Source organism: Vitis riparia, chromosome 6, assembly GCF_004353265.1.
Source record: "Vitis riparia cultivar Riparia Gloire de Montpellier isolate 1030 chromosome 6, EGFV_Vit.rip_1.0, whole genome shotgun sequence".
In the NCBI taxonomy this organism is placed as follows: Eukaryota; Viridiplantae; Streptophyta; class Magnoliopsida; order Vitales; family Vitaceae; genus Vitis; species Vitis riparia.
The window spans coordinates 16,129,315-16,146,681 of record NC_048436.1 but is presented as its reverse complement, the minus strand read 5'-3'; the positions used below and the strand labels follow the sequence as shown (position 1 = coordinate 16,146,681).

The window sequence follows — 17,367 nt, the reverse complement described above, 5'->3', positions numbered from 1 at the left end:
AAAAATAATTTATTTTATATAAAAATTATTTTTAAAATGTTAGAAACATTTTAGGTTACAAATAAAACATTTGTTTTGTTACACATAAGTAAAAAGTTTTAAAAATTTATTTCCGAGTTGGTGCCATTGGTCTCTCCGGTTCCGTTCTCTCCGATTCATTCCTTTCACGCTTAAAAACTTCCCCTTCTACTAAAACACCGAACCGTAGAGGAACCGATCCAATCAATAGGTACCACGAATCATCACGGACTTATTCGAATTTAATTGCATTTCAAGTCCGCTTATCCAGAAACTTCTACCGCTCTCTGTCTATATATACCGCTCGTCCTATGGTTCACATAAGATATCGAGGAGCGGGGAGGAGAGAATTTTCGAGATAGTCTGAGCGATATTGTGTTCGATCTGCCTCTTGTTCACGGTGAGTTTTTGCTAATTCTAGGGTTTAGATTTTATGGATTTGATTCTTAGGTTGCCTTAGATTTTAATTTTAGGGTTTTTTTTTTCTTTAAATTATTATGGTTATTGAATGTTTCTGCTTTACCAAGTGATTGAACTTGTCGTGGATCTTGATTTCTACCAAACGATTTTATTTTTCTTTTATTCTTTTTACTTCCTTTTTTTTATTATTTTATTATTTTATTTTTTTTATGGCATGGGTTATTGCGAGCTTGATAAGCGTATCTAGAGATTGTTCGATTATTGATCTGTTCTCGTTGTAATATCTTCAGAAGAAAACCTTAAAGGAGATTTTTTATCTTTTTTCTCGAGAAACTTTTGTTCGAAATGTAGGGCGTGCTTGTTTGGAATTTTTTTTTTTGGGTAACGTTTTTGTTTGAAGATTAATTTAGAAGAATGGCAAGATAGTGCTTCTCATGTTTTAGAAAGATGCAAACACTTAAGACAATTGAAATCCATCTAAAACCAAAATGTTATTCACTTCAGAAAGTATTCTCTAGTTGTTTCCATTGCCCTACACCAAGAAAGTACGCATTTTCTTGACATAGGAAGTAATGTATGTAGTACTGAATTGAATTACCTAACTAAGTTATTTATTTATTTATTTTTGATAAGTGAACACAGATAAAGAGATTTAACTGAGAAAATCCCATCCTTAGTCTCTTTCCATAGCACTCTTATCTTCCAAAATAGGATTAAGCCTCCTTCCTTGGATTGTCAAAAGTAATCTCTCCACCTCCTCCACCTCCCCGTCATTAAAGGGCCTAGAGAACCTAGGGCTCCAAACCCCTTTCTCTCCCGAAGAGTCCCACAACTCCACTAACCCGCCTCTTTAAAAGCTGCAAAGGCATACAAAGAGGGGAGAGAATTACAAAGAGTGAAGTTCCCACACCATTTAACTAAGTTATCTCTTTCTGGATTTCTTTCTTCTTGGGACTGATTGTTCAATAAAATGCTTTTCTACTTGGTGTATATGATTTTTAGGTTCTAAATATGGAAAAGACATGATCGAGAGTAATCCACGATTTTAATGCGTCTTAGACTCCATTAGGTTTTATCAAAAAACAAATGGAATACATATGTGGCTAAGTATTGAATTGAAATGTTCACATATCTTATCCTTCTTTGCATTGACCATCAAATTGCAAGGTGTCATCTTGAAAGAATGTCAATTATCAAGCAGCAAAAAAATGTTCATAGTTTTTTTTTTGTGTCAAATGCTTTTCTGAATCATGTCCACAATTATTTGGGAATAGCTGTTGTATGATTTTGCATTTGGAGACCAGTTCCTTTTCTTGATGACATGTCTTTGGATGGGAGTTTTTTCTTGTTTTGTTTGAGAGAAATGTTATTGTTTGGAATTCTGACTGTTTGGTTTGGTTTGATGTTCTTCCAGATGTCATACTCCAAAAGATCAAGGTGAGCCTGATATTCGATTTTCCTCTAAAATCTTTAGAATCCGTGTATCCTTCCTATTTATTTATTGTGTATGTTGCTGCATTTGTTTAGGTATTCTCGCTCACCTTCCCCATATAGAAGATATGGTAGGTCAATGTCAAGGTCTTTGTCAAGTCCAAGGTCAAGGAGCAGGTCAAGGTACTTGTCTTTTACCAAGCTGCTTCTCTTTTTTTTTTTTTTTATTACCAACTTGGTCTTCTTTCATGGATTTATGACTGATTTATCCTTATGTGCTTCAAATGATTAACAGGAGTCGTGAATCAAGTGAGGTTGAAAATCCAGGAAACAACTTGTATGTTACAGGATTGTCAACTCGGGTCACCAAGCGGGAACTTGAGAAGCATTTCGCAAGTGAGGGATCGGTATGCCAAACCATATTTTAATTGTTGCAATCAATACTTGGTTCATTTGCTTTGCTGTGCTTCCATTATGCTCGTTAATGTATACCAATTTTGCCATGGAGGTGGAGCTAGCTAGAATTGTTCGGCCTATTAGGTTAGGCTATTATAGAAGTTTTTTATTGTTGAGATTATTTTAGTTCCATGCTGTGTCTTGGTTGAGCTACTTTTTCCCCTTGGTATGAAGTTATTGTATGTGGCAATTTATTATGTACTTGAGACTCACCTATGTGCACTGATCTAGGTGGCGGATGTTCACCTTGTGACTGATCCATGGACAAGGGAATCACGAGGATTTGGTTTTGTGACAATGTCAACTGTTGGGGAGGCCAATCGCTGCATTAAGTACTTGGACCGCTCTGTACTTGAAGGCCGTGTGATCACAGTGGAGAAGGTAAATTGATCACTTTGCTTTTATGATCTATGTACCAGTTGCTTTGTTCTATATCGTTTTCTTATGGTTCTCCAAACCCAAAACTGTTCCAAGAATATAAACAAACTGTTATTAGTTCTTTGAATTTGAGAGTATAAATGGACTGTTATTAGTTCCTTCGAATTTGAAGATTGTTTGCTTCTTTTCGCCTGAAGTTTTTGTGCAGCAGGTAGCTGTTTGTAGCAGCTCTTCACCAGACTTCAAAAGTCTTACAACTAAACCATCAAATCAAACACATCAAGCAAATATCAGATTAGGGTTGTATGCCCTGCATTTCTCTTTCTCTAGCTGGTTTAACCTTTACGCTATTTCAATTACATGTTAATTTGCTGATATGTTCTTTTAATGCAGAGGTGTTTTTGGGCACTTTTTCATTATTTATTTATTTGTTTTTTTAAATTTCTTGCCTACCACAGAAAGGAAAAAAAATCCTAAATTCCTTTTTCACTGATGTAATTTAAAATTGATTTTAGTGAATCTCTGGAGGAGTTAGCTATGTTCTCATGCTGTGCATTTATTTTTCCTATTTACTTTTTGCAGGCCAGGAGGAGGAGAGGGCGAACACCTACTCCAGGGAAGTATCTTGGTCTGAGAACAGTCCGCGGTGAGATGATCTTCTTGTTTAGCTACGTGGGTTATTTCATTATGTTTATATTGTTTTCTCTTTCTAATTTCAAGCACCAATTTTAATTGCAGTGCGGCGTCGGTCCCCGAGCTATTCTCCTTATCATAGGAGCCGTTCCTCCAGATATTCATCTGAACGAGACAGGAGCCGGAGCAGATCATACTCCCCTTACTATGGCCGTGGGCGGAGGTCATACTCACGATCTCACTCACCATACAGCAGATCACCTGTTGGCAGGCGGAATGGCTCCTACTCTCCTTATGACAACAGGTATTACTCACCAGATGTTGGCTATGATAGAAGGCGGCATTACCGATCCATCTCTCGCAGCCTTTCCCCACGTGAAAGGAGGCGCTTAAGGAGTTATTCCCCACGTGAAAGGAGGCGCTTAAGGAGTTGTTCCCCAAGTGTCTCCCCCAGGCCAAGGAGGAGTTCAAGGAGGAGTTCCTCTCGCAGCATTTCGCCAAGGCCAAGGAGAACGTCTAGGAGGAGCTATTCTCGCAGCATTTCACCTCGACCTAGGAGATTGAAAAGGAGCCCATACCGAGAAGCTTACTCAGGCAGCAGCGTAAGCGCCAGTTCCAGATCGGTATCAAGGTCTCTCACTCCTGGGTCAGCTTCACCATGAGCATGAAGTATATGCATAGTTATGATTTTCAAGTCTCTTGGGCTTTGGTACAGACTTAGTGTATATGGTGTCATAGTTTCAGACCATGAGCATATGAGTATGATTTACTGTTGACTTTATTAAGCCATGGTTTCAGTTTGCTCTTTGCTGCTTATCAAGTTATTGAGTAGATGTCTCAGACCTATTGTGCCATTAATTATTACTCTGCGATTTTGAATATCTGATGGGTTAATATAATAGATAAGGTCATGTTTGGTTTTTATGATACCCCCAATCAATCTTATCATTTATTATATTTTATATTTAATTAAATATAAAGTGGGATAAATGATACTTTTATATATATATATTCAAGTTATAAAATTATACTTTGTATTTGTTTTTATTTGCACTGTAACATAATATAAATAGCTTTATATGTTAACAATATAATCCTGGTTACGGGTGGTCGCCGGGTCCATCAATAAAAATCATCCAAAGCTAACCTTAAACGCCAGCGTATATCCCAGAATTTTAATATTTTTATTTACAAATTTTGAATATTATTTAATTAAAAACAAGTATATAAATAATAAAATGGATTAGGCTACTAGTGCTGTTCAAAAAACTTGTATTTTAGAATAATAATGTTAATATAAAAGAAGAAGAAGCAAATAAGGAAGTCACGCGTTTAATAAAATAATAACCAGACAGGATGATGGTGGAAATTATCAAGCAGTGTCAGCCTTCCTTTTCCCCCGAACTTTCTTATTGGAATGTGTGATATATGTAACATTATTATATAAAAGATGGGTGATCGTAGAAATGCGGCATTGAAGAGGTGCTGGGAAAGAGTTACGGAACTGGACACTCCTCTATGTTCCAAATTTCCTTGGCGTATTGAGCTATGGTTCGATCACTGCTGAATTTGCCACTCCCAGCAGTGCTCAATATAGACATCTTTAGCCATCTTTTCCTATCCCTGCAGGCAAAATATGTTTTAGAAATTCTGAACAAATGTTGAAGTTGAGAAACACGATATTGCAAGGTCATTGCCTTCAGCTAGGGGCATAAAAAGAACCTCTGAGAAGGACTCCTGACTTAGGCATTTAGCTTCATTTGACCAAACATGGTCAAAGCTCAGGCCAAGCTTTTATCATTAGTGCTCCATATTCAAAAGCTTCTATCCAAGCTTACATGCATCTGGTCATTTTGATTGAAGCGCAACCCAGGTCCAATACTAATGTTTGAAGAGCCCCTAAGCCAGTTCTGAGGTCAACTCTTGTGAAGTTCTTTGAAGAAAGTGCAATTTTGGATCGTATAGGAAATATTTTTTCATCTGCTTGAGTTTTTCTAGGTGTTTTGGATCATATAGGAGATATTCTTTATCTACTGAAGTTTTTCTAGATATCAATCTTAAGGATATACCTATATTAAGTGTGTGTTTGATAGTAATTGTAAGAAGCGTTTTTGACATTTTTAATACATGAAAAATAAAAATTTTCAAATGTTAAAAAGGTTAAAAACATTTCCTAGAATCACTACCAAACGCACTCTAAGACTTTATAGCTTTCCTTTCCTTGCTTCATTTTAATATGAAGTAAAATCTGATGTACAGAACGTTGTTATATTTAAAGATTAGGAGAGCGTTAGTTTCTTACTTGTAGGCTTCATCCACTCTTGCCTGAGCATCCATGTAGCCAGGGAAGTCGTGACCAACAAGAAAGTAATCGCCACGACCATAACCAGAATTTCCCTCCAGAGACTCGAGGAGTGGATTGTAATCATAGCTTCCAAATGCTCCAGTTCTTATGAATTGCATGGCCTCTTCAAACCGGGGATCTGGCTTGAACTGTAGGGGATCAGCAAGGAGTAATGTCAGACCAGAATGAAAATGGTGAATCACTAGTACGTACACCAAAATATTTTAGGACAAAAAAGGCAGCATTGGTAACAATGTTTCAAAATAAAAACAAAAAATCTGAACATAAGGATATCACAGTTTTACCAGTCCAGCCTCTCTTTTCTTGCGCAACTTAGGGACTTCATCTGCTGTGGCACCAAAGAGAAAAAAGTTCTCCTCCCCGATTTCCTCCCTGATTTCCACGTTAGCCCCATCCAATGTTCCTATTATGAGGCAACCGTTGAGTGCAAATTTCATGTTGCTTGTCCCACTGGCTTCCATGCCAGCTGTGCTGATGTGCTGTGACAACTCACTTCCTGGAATAAGCACCTCTGCCACAGACACATTATAATTTGGAACAAAAACAACCTGAAATTTTTTTACAGTTATGGATGCATCAGCAAGTGTAGCATATACTAAAAAAAAAAAAGATTGCTGAATAATAAAGCTTAAAAGCCACTCTGAAATATAATAGAATAAAGGAAACTCAAAACTTTTATTTTAGTCTAAATGTCTCAGTTTATCAAAATACTACTATTGAAATTTGTAGTCAATTCATTACAAATGTCTTAATGAAAAAAACATGCCAATAGCCACATGCTAAGAAGTGAAAAAAAAAAAAAAACAAATTAAAATTTTTATGATAGAAATGCGTCTATTGAAGAAGACATCAACATCAAAATAAATAACTGAGCAGTTGGATACCATAACAGTCTTAACAACTCTGTAAAAGACCACTTGTCATATAACTATTGTATTGAAAGATACAGCCTTATATGAAAAATATGTCGTAGAAAACTCTATCAGGTGTTTAAAAAAAACCGGATGGATATATAAAAAGAAGTCCACAGATATTACGTGTCATAATATGTATAGTAGTGGGGGAGTATGGGACAAAAAATAAATCCACTGGGTTTCAGCTTGGTACAACCAAGTCATCATTCGTTGGTTTGCACAACCAAATTATCCAAGGGTCTACAAGAAGATCAAAAATATGGATTTAAAATATGTCAAAAAATATAAGAATATCCTCTGGTGTCGAGGGAATTGCACGTATAGAGATTCAAAAAAGAATCGATCTGATTCAGGTCATAATCTATATGGGATTCCCAAAGTTATTAGTAGAAGGTAAACCACGAAGAATTGAAGAATTACAGATGGATGTACAAAAAGAATTGAATGGAAAAATTTCCATGTTCTTCTATTGGTAGGAAAACCACACAATGTTGAAAAGGATGAAATATCAAGAAAACGGCAAACTTACTCATTAGACATTTCAACTGTAATTGTGGCCACACAAGTGCGAGCAAACAAAATTATATTGCATCATCTGGAAAGTTAATTAAAGATATTTTACCTTCAAATACTCATTGACTTCAGGATCAGTGTTGACAACAGCACCAACATCATTCACCAGCTTGACTATCCTTTTAGCATTGGTGTATGTAGCGAATGCTTTTCCTCCAATCATGATCGTGCGTGGTGTTGTATTCTTTCGTTCTTCAGGGCTCATCTCCTGCCATGATCATATTTTTTTTTTGAAAAAAAAAAAATCAATTACAGCTGTGCTTAAAATACATCTAGTGAAATATTTCTCTGAAGTTCAACATTGAAGTACTTTTGAACTAAATGCTTCTACAAAATCTGTACTGAACTTTATTTTACTCAAAATACAGTTTGGATCATATCAAACGCCTATGATGGCATCTGGCACCCCAAAGTGTCTGGGTAATAGCCATGAACAGAAGGAGTTAAATAAGCTTATTTTTTTTTCCCTGTTCTTTTAATTCCAGAACAAGAATTGCAATCCTAAAGTCAGTGAACTAGAAAAGAAGATGGATAGCATAAAGTTGTGGGATCATACAAAATGACAGAAACTAGGGAAGTTGGGAATAAACAGAGACAGATAATAGCAATACTGACAGTAAATTCACTATTTGACTACATATTTTTCTTGGTATTCATTGTAATCAGGAACAAACTAATCAAAATGACATCCAACTTTTTGTGAGCATGACTACTGCAAAACAATAGACACTGTTGGAAGAGTACCTTTAACTTCTTGTACCTATAGATTGCACCCAGAATATTTAGCAGCTGTCTCTTATATTCGTGGATGCGCTTGACTTGTATGTCAAATAAACTATTTGGGTCAATGCTTTCACCTGTTACTTGCAGTATGTACTGTGCCAAACGCTGCTTGTTAGCCATCTTTGCAGATGCCCATTCAGCCTGGAATTCTTCATTGTCGGAAAACTATTGGAGAAGGGATTAGTATTGAATTGATATTATTACAATAACAGGAAGCATTTACTTTGAGGAAAATGATAACTACATATGTTTAAGAAGTTAGCTTTATACGTACTTTCCGTAGATTTGCAAGTTTGTCAAGGTTGGTAACCCATTCATCAGTTTTTAACCATTTGCTTATTATGTTACTAAGCTCAGGACTGCAAAACCGGAGCCACCGGCGAGGGGTAATGCCATTGGTTTTATTCTGGAACTTGGTGGGCCATATAGAGACATAGTCTGCAAATAACTCAGCTTTTAAAATATCACTGTGTAACTGAGCAACACCATTTACCTGCACAAGGGTGGTCGAGAAAGTTGCTTTTCAAATTTGTACATGCAAAAAAAATGGAGACAGAGAGAGGAGAGGAAGAGAGAAATTAAAGGAAGAAAGGATGATTGAAACAATGCATATATGGTTTTAAATAGTGTAATTAAGTCATGACAGCAAGACCCATTTGGCCAAATCTGAGACAATACATATGCAGTTTTGTTACTATGATCAACTTGTAATTGAAACTAGGGAAAAAGCTTAATAACAATTAAATAGGTCCATATTTACAGTGGAGATGTCCTCACAAATGATAACTTTTAAGCAATCATTTGCCTACTATAGCCATGCTATCAGAACTGGAATGAGAAAATGGTTTATGTTTATCATGTGAGAGCTATTTAGCTTTCTTGAAACCATCTAAGATTTGATTTTGGGGAAAGCTTAAAAGAGTATGTGCATTTTTAGTTCTCCAAAAAATAAACCTCTTACCGAATGTGCAGATACCACACACAGATTTGCCATCCGCACCACTGGCTTTTGGGGATTATTATCTAAGATACACATATTGGGAATTTTACTCTCAAGATCAGTTCGACTGGAGCGTATCATAGTGATGAACTGCAAAAAGTCCGTGGTTCAGCAATCAAATAATTTAAAATAACATATGCAGACATAGGAGAAATAAGAAATGGGTAGCCAGTTTACCCGCTTATCAATTTCTTCTATGATTTCCATATGGCGTGGAAGAAGCTTCCACATTACAACTTGTGACCATTTCTCAAGTGCTTCAGGAAGGACAGTGTGATTTGTATAGGCAATTGTTCTGATTCAATATTTTTGCCATAAAGTTGTATTAACAAAAGAAAAAGCAACAGACAAAGAAGGTCATGCTGGAAAACCCATGAGCGAGTGTTCTATCAAACAAAAAACATAGTGAACCTTGATGTCACATCCCAAGCTTCATCCCATGCAAGTCCTTCGTCATCCATCAGTAATCGCATCAATTCTGGAATTGCAAGAGTAGGATGTGTATCATTCAACTGCACTGCTACCTTACTGGGAAATTCAGACCATTGCCATGAGCCCCCATCTTTCCTCTCCTTGAATCTGAAAATAATGTCCTGTAACTCTTACCAAGATTAGAGATGATTCACAAAATTTGGAATGGAAACTAATAGCTGCAAATGCCATCATTATAACCTAGGGATTGATAATGCACTGAATCTTCCATGGATGCACAGAAATTGTCCTTAAGACGAAGACCTAGTGTAACGTGAGCATGAACATCTGCTTTAACTAATACCTGAAACAGGGTTTAAGCATATAGGGTATACCTTTATAAAAGCACCAAAACCTCAGATTATGTTTAAAGAAGTGTCTTTGGAGCTTGATGAGCTCTTGTTTCTATTTTGGGGGTATTGTACAGGGCTTGAGTATAGGCCCTACCATCATAAACAGAGCACTACAAGAGTCCCACATACAAAATTTCAATGGAAACCATCTTGTGAGTCAATTACATGAGCCAATCAAGGTCTGGTGCTCTCTCCCATTCAATGGAACTCTGATGGGCAAATGTTGTTTATTTTATTGTATGTTGGGGCCAAATAAAAGAAATATGATGATATGGTACATGGTTTAATTGCATGTTTAAAATATTTGAATAGAATGGAGAGACCATAGGAAGAACGGCACTCTTTTTTTTTGATAGGCACATGAAAAGTAATAATATAAATAAGAGGAGAAAATACAAGAAGGATGAAGCTAAGGCACACTAAAGTATTTAGGGAAGGGCACTCTCATCCTAAACAGATGTAATGGTTGATACTTGCCATAAGCAATGTGGGCATGATTATGCAGGAATGCAAGTCCTCTGTCCATTTGCAATTTTGGCCAACCATATCACCACCACCCAGGTGCATGAATATAATAAATAAAAGTGTAGGATAGTAAGAAGTATTTTTTCTAGAAGATAATTAATTTGAATCTCAAAGTAGTACAAATCCATCCTGAAATGCATGGATAACATGAGGATGTGTAGGATGCAAAGTCAACAAACTCCTATTGAGAAAAACAATAGAAATCATAAACATAATAATAACGGATCAAGGTCACAAAGAAGAAAAGGAACCAACCTGAAGTGAGGCACTGCATAGGAAAAATTGTTGCATTAGTCGCAAAAGCTTTCCACTTTCTGTAGCATCTCCAGGATATAGAACAGCACAAATCTGAAAAATGTCAATACATTGTCAGTATGCTTCAGGAAAACAACTGAAATACATGAATTTGATGATAAATGATTAAATAAAAAAAGCTCATCAAATAATCATTAGCTTAGAGAGTAAAATGAATTCATATGCTAGAGGACACCAACATCTCAAACAGAATGAGGGAGAGGGAAAGGGCCTACACTAGCACAAAACATTAAACTTCATAAAGAGGACAATGAATAAATGCTTGATGCACCCTCCTTTCACAGGGGGGCAATGAATAACCAACCTGCTGAGCTCGAGAATGAAGCTGTGCAGCAACTTCATATTGTCCATCATTAAACTGAAATAAGTTAAAATCCTCAGCACCAGCTTTTGCTTCCCAGAGACGAAGGCTTATAGTGTTTTTGGTTTTGTATCCTGGAATTGGCACATCATAGGCTAGAGCCTTCATGACCTCTCCCCCAATCCATTTACGGCTGCAATACATTAAAAGCAGGAAGAATCACATAATGAATGTGCAAATGTTGATCTAGATTAGATTAAGACTTTAAGATAAGAAAGCCTCTGAAAGCTATTAATGGTCCCCATAGTTGTTAACTCATAAGATGTATTGTGTATCTTTTTTCTATTTTTCTATATTGTGTATTGTATCGTATCATGTATCATCGGTTTTTTATATGGTGAAAAAGAAAAAAAAATTGTATATCTGTGCATATATTTTGAAAGCATGATATATAGACTAATATATAACCAATTTTATGAAGAATAGTAAGATTTAAAGAGTTAAACTATATTATATCATATGAAAACATTGAATATTATACCAAGTCCTCTAGGATTTGGGAAGGGGTGGAAGAGAGATTTCAAAAAAGATTAGCATTGTGGAAGAGGCAGTATCTTTCAAAAGGTGGAAGGTTGACCCTGGTGAAGAGCACTTTGTCCAGTATGTCTATTTACTTTATGTCTCTCTTTGTCATTCCAAGGAGAGTAGCCGCTAGACTAGAGAAGATTCAAAGAGACTTTTTGTGGAGAGGAGGTGCTTTAGAACAAAAGCCACACTTGGTGAGATGGGCTATTGTTTGGTTGGACAAACAACAAGAAGGCTTGGGTATCAGAGATTTAACCTTCCTCAATGAGGCTCTCTTAGGCAAGTGGTCTTGGAGATTTGCAAGTGAAAGGGACCCTCTTTGGAAACGGATGATTGTGGGCAAGTATGGGCAAGTTGAGGGGGGTTGGTGTTCTAAAGTTGTTAGGGAAGGACATGGTGTGGGGGTGTGGAAGGCTATTAGAGGCAAATGGGAGATGTTCAAAACAAGAACTGGGTTTACAGTTGGGTTTGGAAATAGGGTGAAGTTCTAGAAGGACAAGTGGTGTGGGGATTCATCCTTGAGGGAGTCCTTTCCTGAGCTTTATTCCATAGTCTCCTTTAAAGATGCTTGGGTGAGTGACCTTTGGGAGGATGGTGATTGGAGTCCTAGGTTTACGAGGCAACTGCATGGTTGGGAGCTAAAGGAGGTGCAAGCCTTTTTGGGAAGATTGTCAGCACACCCCTTGTCTGTGGAGACCAATGATGCCATGGTATGATTGCCTACAAAGGATGATGCTTTCTCTGTTAAGTCCTTTTACTCCTCCTTGGCCGATAGGAGAGTGGAACCGTTCCCCCATGGTATTGTTTGGAATTTTTGGGTGCCCTTGAGAATTAGCTTCTTTGCTTGGGAAGCAACTTGGGCCAAGATTTTGACTTTGGATCAACTCAAAAAGAGGGGTTGGAGGATTTCTAATAGATGTTACTTGTGTAAGGAAGAAGAAGAAACTAGCGACCATATTCTCATCCATTGTTCAAAAGCTCGTTTGTTATGGCAGTTGATCTTTGCACTTTCTGGCATTCAATAGGTGTTGAGTCGTTCAGTTAGAGAGGTCCTTCTGAGTTGGCATGGATTTTTTGTGGGTAAAAAGAGGAAGAATGTTTGGAAAACTACTCTGTTGTGTATGTTTTAGGCTTTATGGCGGGAGAGAAATAAGAGGGCTTTTGACAACTTTGAAAGCATGGATCAAACAATTAAAAATTCTTTTTTGTATCTATTTTGGGATTGGGTTGGATTGTGCATTGAGGGTGGATCTTTATCATTGTTAGACTCTGTGGATTGGGTAGGCTCACAATAGGGTGCGGTAACGAGTTTTTGTGTCTTCGCGCCTTTTTGTCATTTTTTCTTCGTATATGACGTGTATGCTTTCTTTCTTTTAATACAATTCTCATTTACCTATCAAAAAAAAAAAAAAAAAAAAACAACATTGAATATTAGAATTTTGAAAAGTTCAAATTAACAAGATATGACTTCAATGTATAGATTCATCACATAATCTACAAAAATAAACTTCTTGAATTTTTAGTTGTGATTTTTAGTTCCAAATTCTAACTGTACATATGCATTTATGTGTTGTTGATTGATATATAAAGGCATATATATAACATTTGACAACAAGAATGTAGTTCTCATATAAAATTATTTTAACTATTTCTCCTTTTATGATTTAATCTTTTAATAATTTTTAAACAATTAATATAATATATTCTTTTAACAAAAAAAAAATTAGAATTTGATTTTTTTTTTAAATAATAAAAAATAGTTGAAGATGTATATATCGTTGTATCATTATATCACATACCATATCGTGTATCGTATATGTACTGTAGACTTTAAGATAAGATACGGATTGCAAAATATAGCAATTTCCATAAAAATTCCATTGTATCACTGTATTGTAAGTTTTTAACAACTATGATGGTCCCTCATAAGTGATAACACAACATTCTTGAACTAAATTGGTTCAAAGACAAACTAAGCCTTGAAACTACACTTACGATCCAGAGGGACTGACTGCAACGTGACCAAAGAATCTGACAGGAAATACAACATCATGCCTGACAACTTCCCAAGGACTGAACTTCTGCATAAAACCACCATAATTACACATCATGAGAACCTCATAAAATAAACAATTTTAGACACAGATTTGAGATGAAATCAAACCTCAAGCCAATCTTCGGCAATTTCTTCTTGGCCCTCCTTCGTGATCCTTTGCTTGAACAGCCCATATCTGTATCTCAAACCATATCCCCACGCAGGCAAATTTAATGTTGCCATGGAGTCAAGGAAGCATGAAGCAAGCCTTCCCAGTCCACCATTTCCTAGTGCCGCATCTTTTTCCTATAAGATATCATTTCTTATAATCATCAAAGTTCAAAAGTTGAGACCAAACGCAGAGATATCATTATTTCAAAGAAACTAAAATCGAAGAATGCAGACTACAGCATTTTGTTCAGAACTGGAAATTGAAATGGTGGACCTAGATTCATATTGTAGGACAGAAAGTTGAGATGAAGACTTGTTGATTATTGACAACAACTGCCCACAAAGCAAAATAAAGTTTAATTACATGGACTATTGTTGATATGATATTCAACTGAACCTACATCTTGCATGTCATAGCTATACTCTTCAATAACTGCTACAGACTTCCACAAGCTTTTGCAGCCTATAATTATCTATAACTTAACACATGTAATCAAGAAAAAAGGCAAATCTAATAAATGGTGAAATGATTAAAAAATTAAGGATCTCAATGATACAGTGTCTTGACATGATAACATGGACAAAATCTTTGAAAAACAAAGTTTTATATATAAAAAATTGTAAGAGATGGGGCAACCTGCTCAGCAATTTCCTCAAGTCCATGCCCCAGCTTATTTAAAGCATCAGCATATGCATCTTGGATGTTAAGGTTTCCAATTGCATTGGTCAAGGCACGCCCTTGAAGATACTCCATGGATAAGTAGTATGTTTGCTTTGGATCAGTCTTGTGATAGTGAACATATGTATCATTCCATTGCTGCAAAGTGATCAACACATTAGCAGAGGCATCATTAATCCAGCTGCATTTTGTGAATAAGAAAGAGAAAACAACCTAATTTATCCATAATCTCAGAGCTAAGATTCATTGTACAAAGTAAAAAAAAAAGCACAGTTAATTAAAATCTTTTCATGAGTGAATTTGATTACACATATCCCAATGTTTAGTTCTATGGAAAAATTTAAGTTGTTATTTCCTTTTTGTGCAGCGGAAAGCTTTAAATCAACATTTCCTTCACTATATTATATCTCATTAATATCAGAAATTAAGCATTTAAGCCTCACAAGCATACTTCAATTTCGTTATATATCTTTTTAAGAAAATAACGTAAAAAAATCATGGTGAAAACCAGATCTACAATATTCCATATCTGAAGAGGATTAAGTGATTAACAAGGCTGAAGTTAGTAAGCAACGTATTTTTCTTCACCAGGGAGGGACCAAATCACTCATTTTACATTTAGTTCGTATGGAATTTTAGCAGAAACATTCCAATCTAAAATACATCTACAAGATATCAATATTTAGAAAAATGAATAAAATTGCAGATGTAAAATAATGACATCACTTCCCTACCCCAATTTTATGAATAAAATAGCATTATTTCAAACTATGCCAAACTTGAAAAGCATCAATAAAGTACAAATTCCTGAATGTGTCCTTTTAATTCCTTAACTTCCAGATCTAACATGTCTTACTTGTATCAGACGATCGCGGACACTCTCAGCTGTTGCATAATAAGCTTGCTCTGGCTCAAACTTGAAAGGAGAAAAATGAGGACTGTATTGCACATGGTAATTGATATTAGATGCAATCTCAGCAGGTTCTTCAGCCAAGGGGTGAGCAATAGCCGGAATTTCAGCAGGGATGCCAGGCGCAGCACTACCATTATTAGCTTTCTTAGTTGCCATGACCAATTTTTTTCACCAACTTCTAGGAAATACTCTGAAGGACAGAAGACAAAAGATCACCATCAAATAGCAAATGCAAAGATACAAAAGTGAATCTTTTTATTTCTTTTCCCTTTTTTGGGGGTAATTATAGGTGTATAAATAGAATTTTATTAAATAGTGGCTGGCTGTTTATTTTGATAGGAAAACAGTTCCAAAAGTAGAACATAGAAAAAAAGCATGCTCAAATATTCCAAATTAATCAAATCAAAGAGAAAATAATTCAATTTCCTCGGATAGTTATAGAAGAAATCCAATCATAATTTCCAATTATAGACGGTTCAAAATTTAGAGTGGCTTGTTTCTATTCAAAATGTTTTTAGTTGAAGTGTTTTTTAAACATCACCTATCAAGTTTTTCTTTAGAAAACATTACAAGAGATTTTTCAACACTACTGTGATTTTAGTAATTTTTCAGATTTTTAAAAGTATTTCTTAAATTTTGTCAAAAACCTAATTTTTTTTTTCAAAAACACTTTTTAGGCTAAAAGCCCTTCTAAAATCATGGTCAAATGGAATCTAAGTATTAGTACCATTTTATGGCAACAATAGCCCTTTTTTTTTTCTTTTTTTTTTTTTCCTTTTTACAGGAACTAAAATTGTAATTTAAAGTCTCTGAATTATTGCACCATCCTTTCAATAAAAAGTAAGTTGCAACAATGGAATCCATGAGAAACAGGGAAACAAAAAAAAAAGGGAAAAACTCTGCAGAAATCAAAAGGAAAATATACAGGTTCTCAAGTAAAAAGCAGTTTTTAAACTATAGAATATCTTCAGCTCAACTTTGGTTGCTAAGATAATGAACCAAAGGAAAATAAACTGAAATTGTGAATTCAACTATTTACTAAAATCTTAACACCACAAAGCCTAATTCAACTATTCGGTTCAATCAGCATCTCATCTTCTATTTTTCTGGTTCATAATTCTATTTCCTTTACATTTCCTCCATTTCTCTCAGCAACCAAACGGAAATTAAAACCAAACCATTAGAAAATCTATTCTACATTCATAAGGGAAAATGATGAAAAAAAAGGGTAAACGCAACACTACACGGAGGGAATTCAAATTTCAACTAAAACCTCCAGTCAAATGAGCACAAGTCAACTGCTCGGCCAACTTCTCACTTCTATTTTTCAGAAACCAAAAAATAAATTAATTTTTTTTAAAAAAAAACAAGGATTAGAAATTCTATTTCCTTTTCATTTCCACCATTTCTCAGCAACCAAACAGACTTTTTTTTTTTAAAAAAAAAAAAAAAAAAACCGAGAAACCAATCCTCAACTAAGCAGTAACACAACACCGGTACCAAATCTCGACAATCGAAACAAGAGAATTATATATACATACACAAGTAAATTTGAACACTACATAGAGGAGAAAAATTACTTGAGCGAAAACGCCTTAGCTCCGATGCTCAGATTGAGAAGCTCAAAGCTGCCCCAATCATGCTAAGAAAATTCAAAATCGTAAAAATCTCCGGACTCTTTATTCACAGAGAGACAGCGCTTTGAATGGAGCAAGTTGCGGAAAAAACAAAAAAAAAAATGGAAATAAAAATCTCAGAGGCAGAAGGAAACAGCGAGAGAGAAGATATTTGTAGAGGAAAAGGGAATATGAATATGCGGAGCGCTAGGGCAATGGGTAAAAAGGTGGAGAAAAAAAAATGGATTTGGCGTGTCTGGAGGAAAATATCGGAGAATGAAGAAGAAGACGGAAGAGTAGTAATCAGAGAGCATGGGAGAGGAAGAGAGAGTATGGCGCTTTTTGGTATTCGGAAGCCATGCTTTGATATTTCTGAGGCGGACGACACGTGGACGTATTTAATTAAAAGCTCAAGGCACGAGAGTGAGAGAG

The 17,367-nt window shown here is 35.7% G+C and overlaps 2 protein-coding genes across 3 annotated transcripts; one reads left to right on the top strand and one right to left on the bottom strand.

Moving 5' to 3' along the window:
* The first annotated feature begins 331 nt into the window (after window positions 1-331).
* LOC117916196 (serine/arginine-rich splicing factor SR45a) lies at window positions 332-4,260 on the top strand. Its single transcript, XM_034832103.1, has 7 exons — window positions 332-418; window positions 1,853-1,875; window positions 1,966-2,052; window positions 2,165-2,276; window positions 2,557-2,706; window positions 3,286-3,349; window positions 3,442-4,260. The coding sequence occupies exons 2-7, from the start codon at window positions 1,853-1,855 to the stop codon at window positions 3,996-3,998; spliced, it is 993 nt and encodes a 330-aa protein (XP_034687994.1). The 5' UTR covers window positions 332-418; the 3' UTR covers window positions 3,999-4,260.
* A 331-nt stretch (window positions 4,261-4,591) lies between these two features.
* Window positions 4,592-17,294, bottom strand: LOC117916194 (alpha-glucan phosphorylase, H isozyme). 2 transcript variants are annotated; one of them, XR_004651532.1, is made up of 17 exons: window positions 16,900-17,294; window positions 15,263-15,509; window positions 14,365-14,544; window positions 13,686-13,862; window positions 13,517-13,602; window positions 10,940-11,129; window positions 10,576-10,668; window positions 9,383-9,564; window positions 9,149-9,266; window positions 8,933-9,061; window positions 8,246-8,464; window positions 7,933-8,136; window positions 7,238-7,396; window positions 5,986-6,249; window positions 5,639-5,829; window positions 5,059-5,246; window positions 4,884-4,959 (listed from the first exon to the last, which is right to left on the bottom strand). XR_004651532.1 is itself a non-coding variant. In XM_034832101.1 (16 exons), the coding sequence occupies exons 2-16, from the start codon at window positions 15,473-15,475 to the stop codon at window positions 4,833-4,835; spliced, it is 2,532 nt and encodes an 843-aa protein (XP_034687992.1). In that variant the 5' UTR covers window positions 15,476-15,509; window positions 16,900-17,291; the 3' UTR covers window positions 4,592-4,832. The 2 variants fall into 2 exon arrangements, 1 of the variants encoding a protein (XP_034687992.1); XM_034832101.1 differs by lacking the exon at window positions 5,059-5,246 and having other exon boundaries at window positions 4,592-4,959; window positions 16,900-17,291.
* Window positions 17,295-17,367: the final 73 nt, after the last annotated feature.

What these genes read in the sequence shown, in the direction of transcription:
- LOC117916196 (XM_034832103.1), top strand. Translation starts at nt 1,853, where the DNA reads ATGTCATACTCCAAAAGATCAAG. An exon ending in ATTTCGCAAGTGAGGGATCG is followed by an intron (nt 2,277 to 2,556) that starts GTATGCCAAACC and finishes GCACTGATCTAG; the next exon opens with GTGGCGGATGTTCACCTTGT. An exon ending in TGGTCTGAGAACAGTCCGCG is followed by an intron (nt 3,350 to 3,441) that starts GTGAGATGATCT and finishes TTTTAATTGCAG; the next exon opens with TGCGGCGTCGGTCCCCGAGC.
- LOC117916194 (XM_034832101.1), bottom strand. Translation starts at nt 15,475, where the DNA reads ATGGCAACTAAGAAAGCTAATAATGGTAGTGCTGCGCCTGGCATCCCT. An exon ending in TATGCAGTGCCTCACTTCAG is followed by an intron (nt 9,565 to 10,575) that starts GTTGGTTCCTTT and finishes TAAGAGTTACAG; the next exon opens with GACATTATTTTCAGATTCAA. An exon ending in TAGAAGAAATTGATAAGCGG is followed by an intron (nt 9,062 to 9,148) that starts GTAAACTGGCTA and finishes GACTTTTTGCAG; the next exon opens with TTCATCACTATGATACGCTC.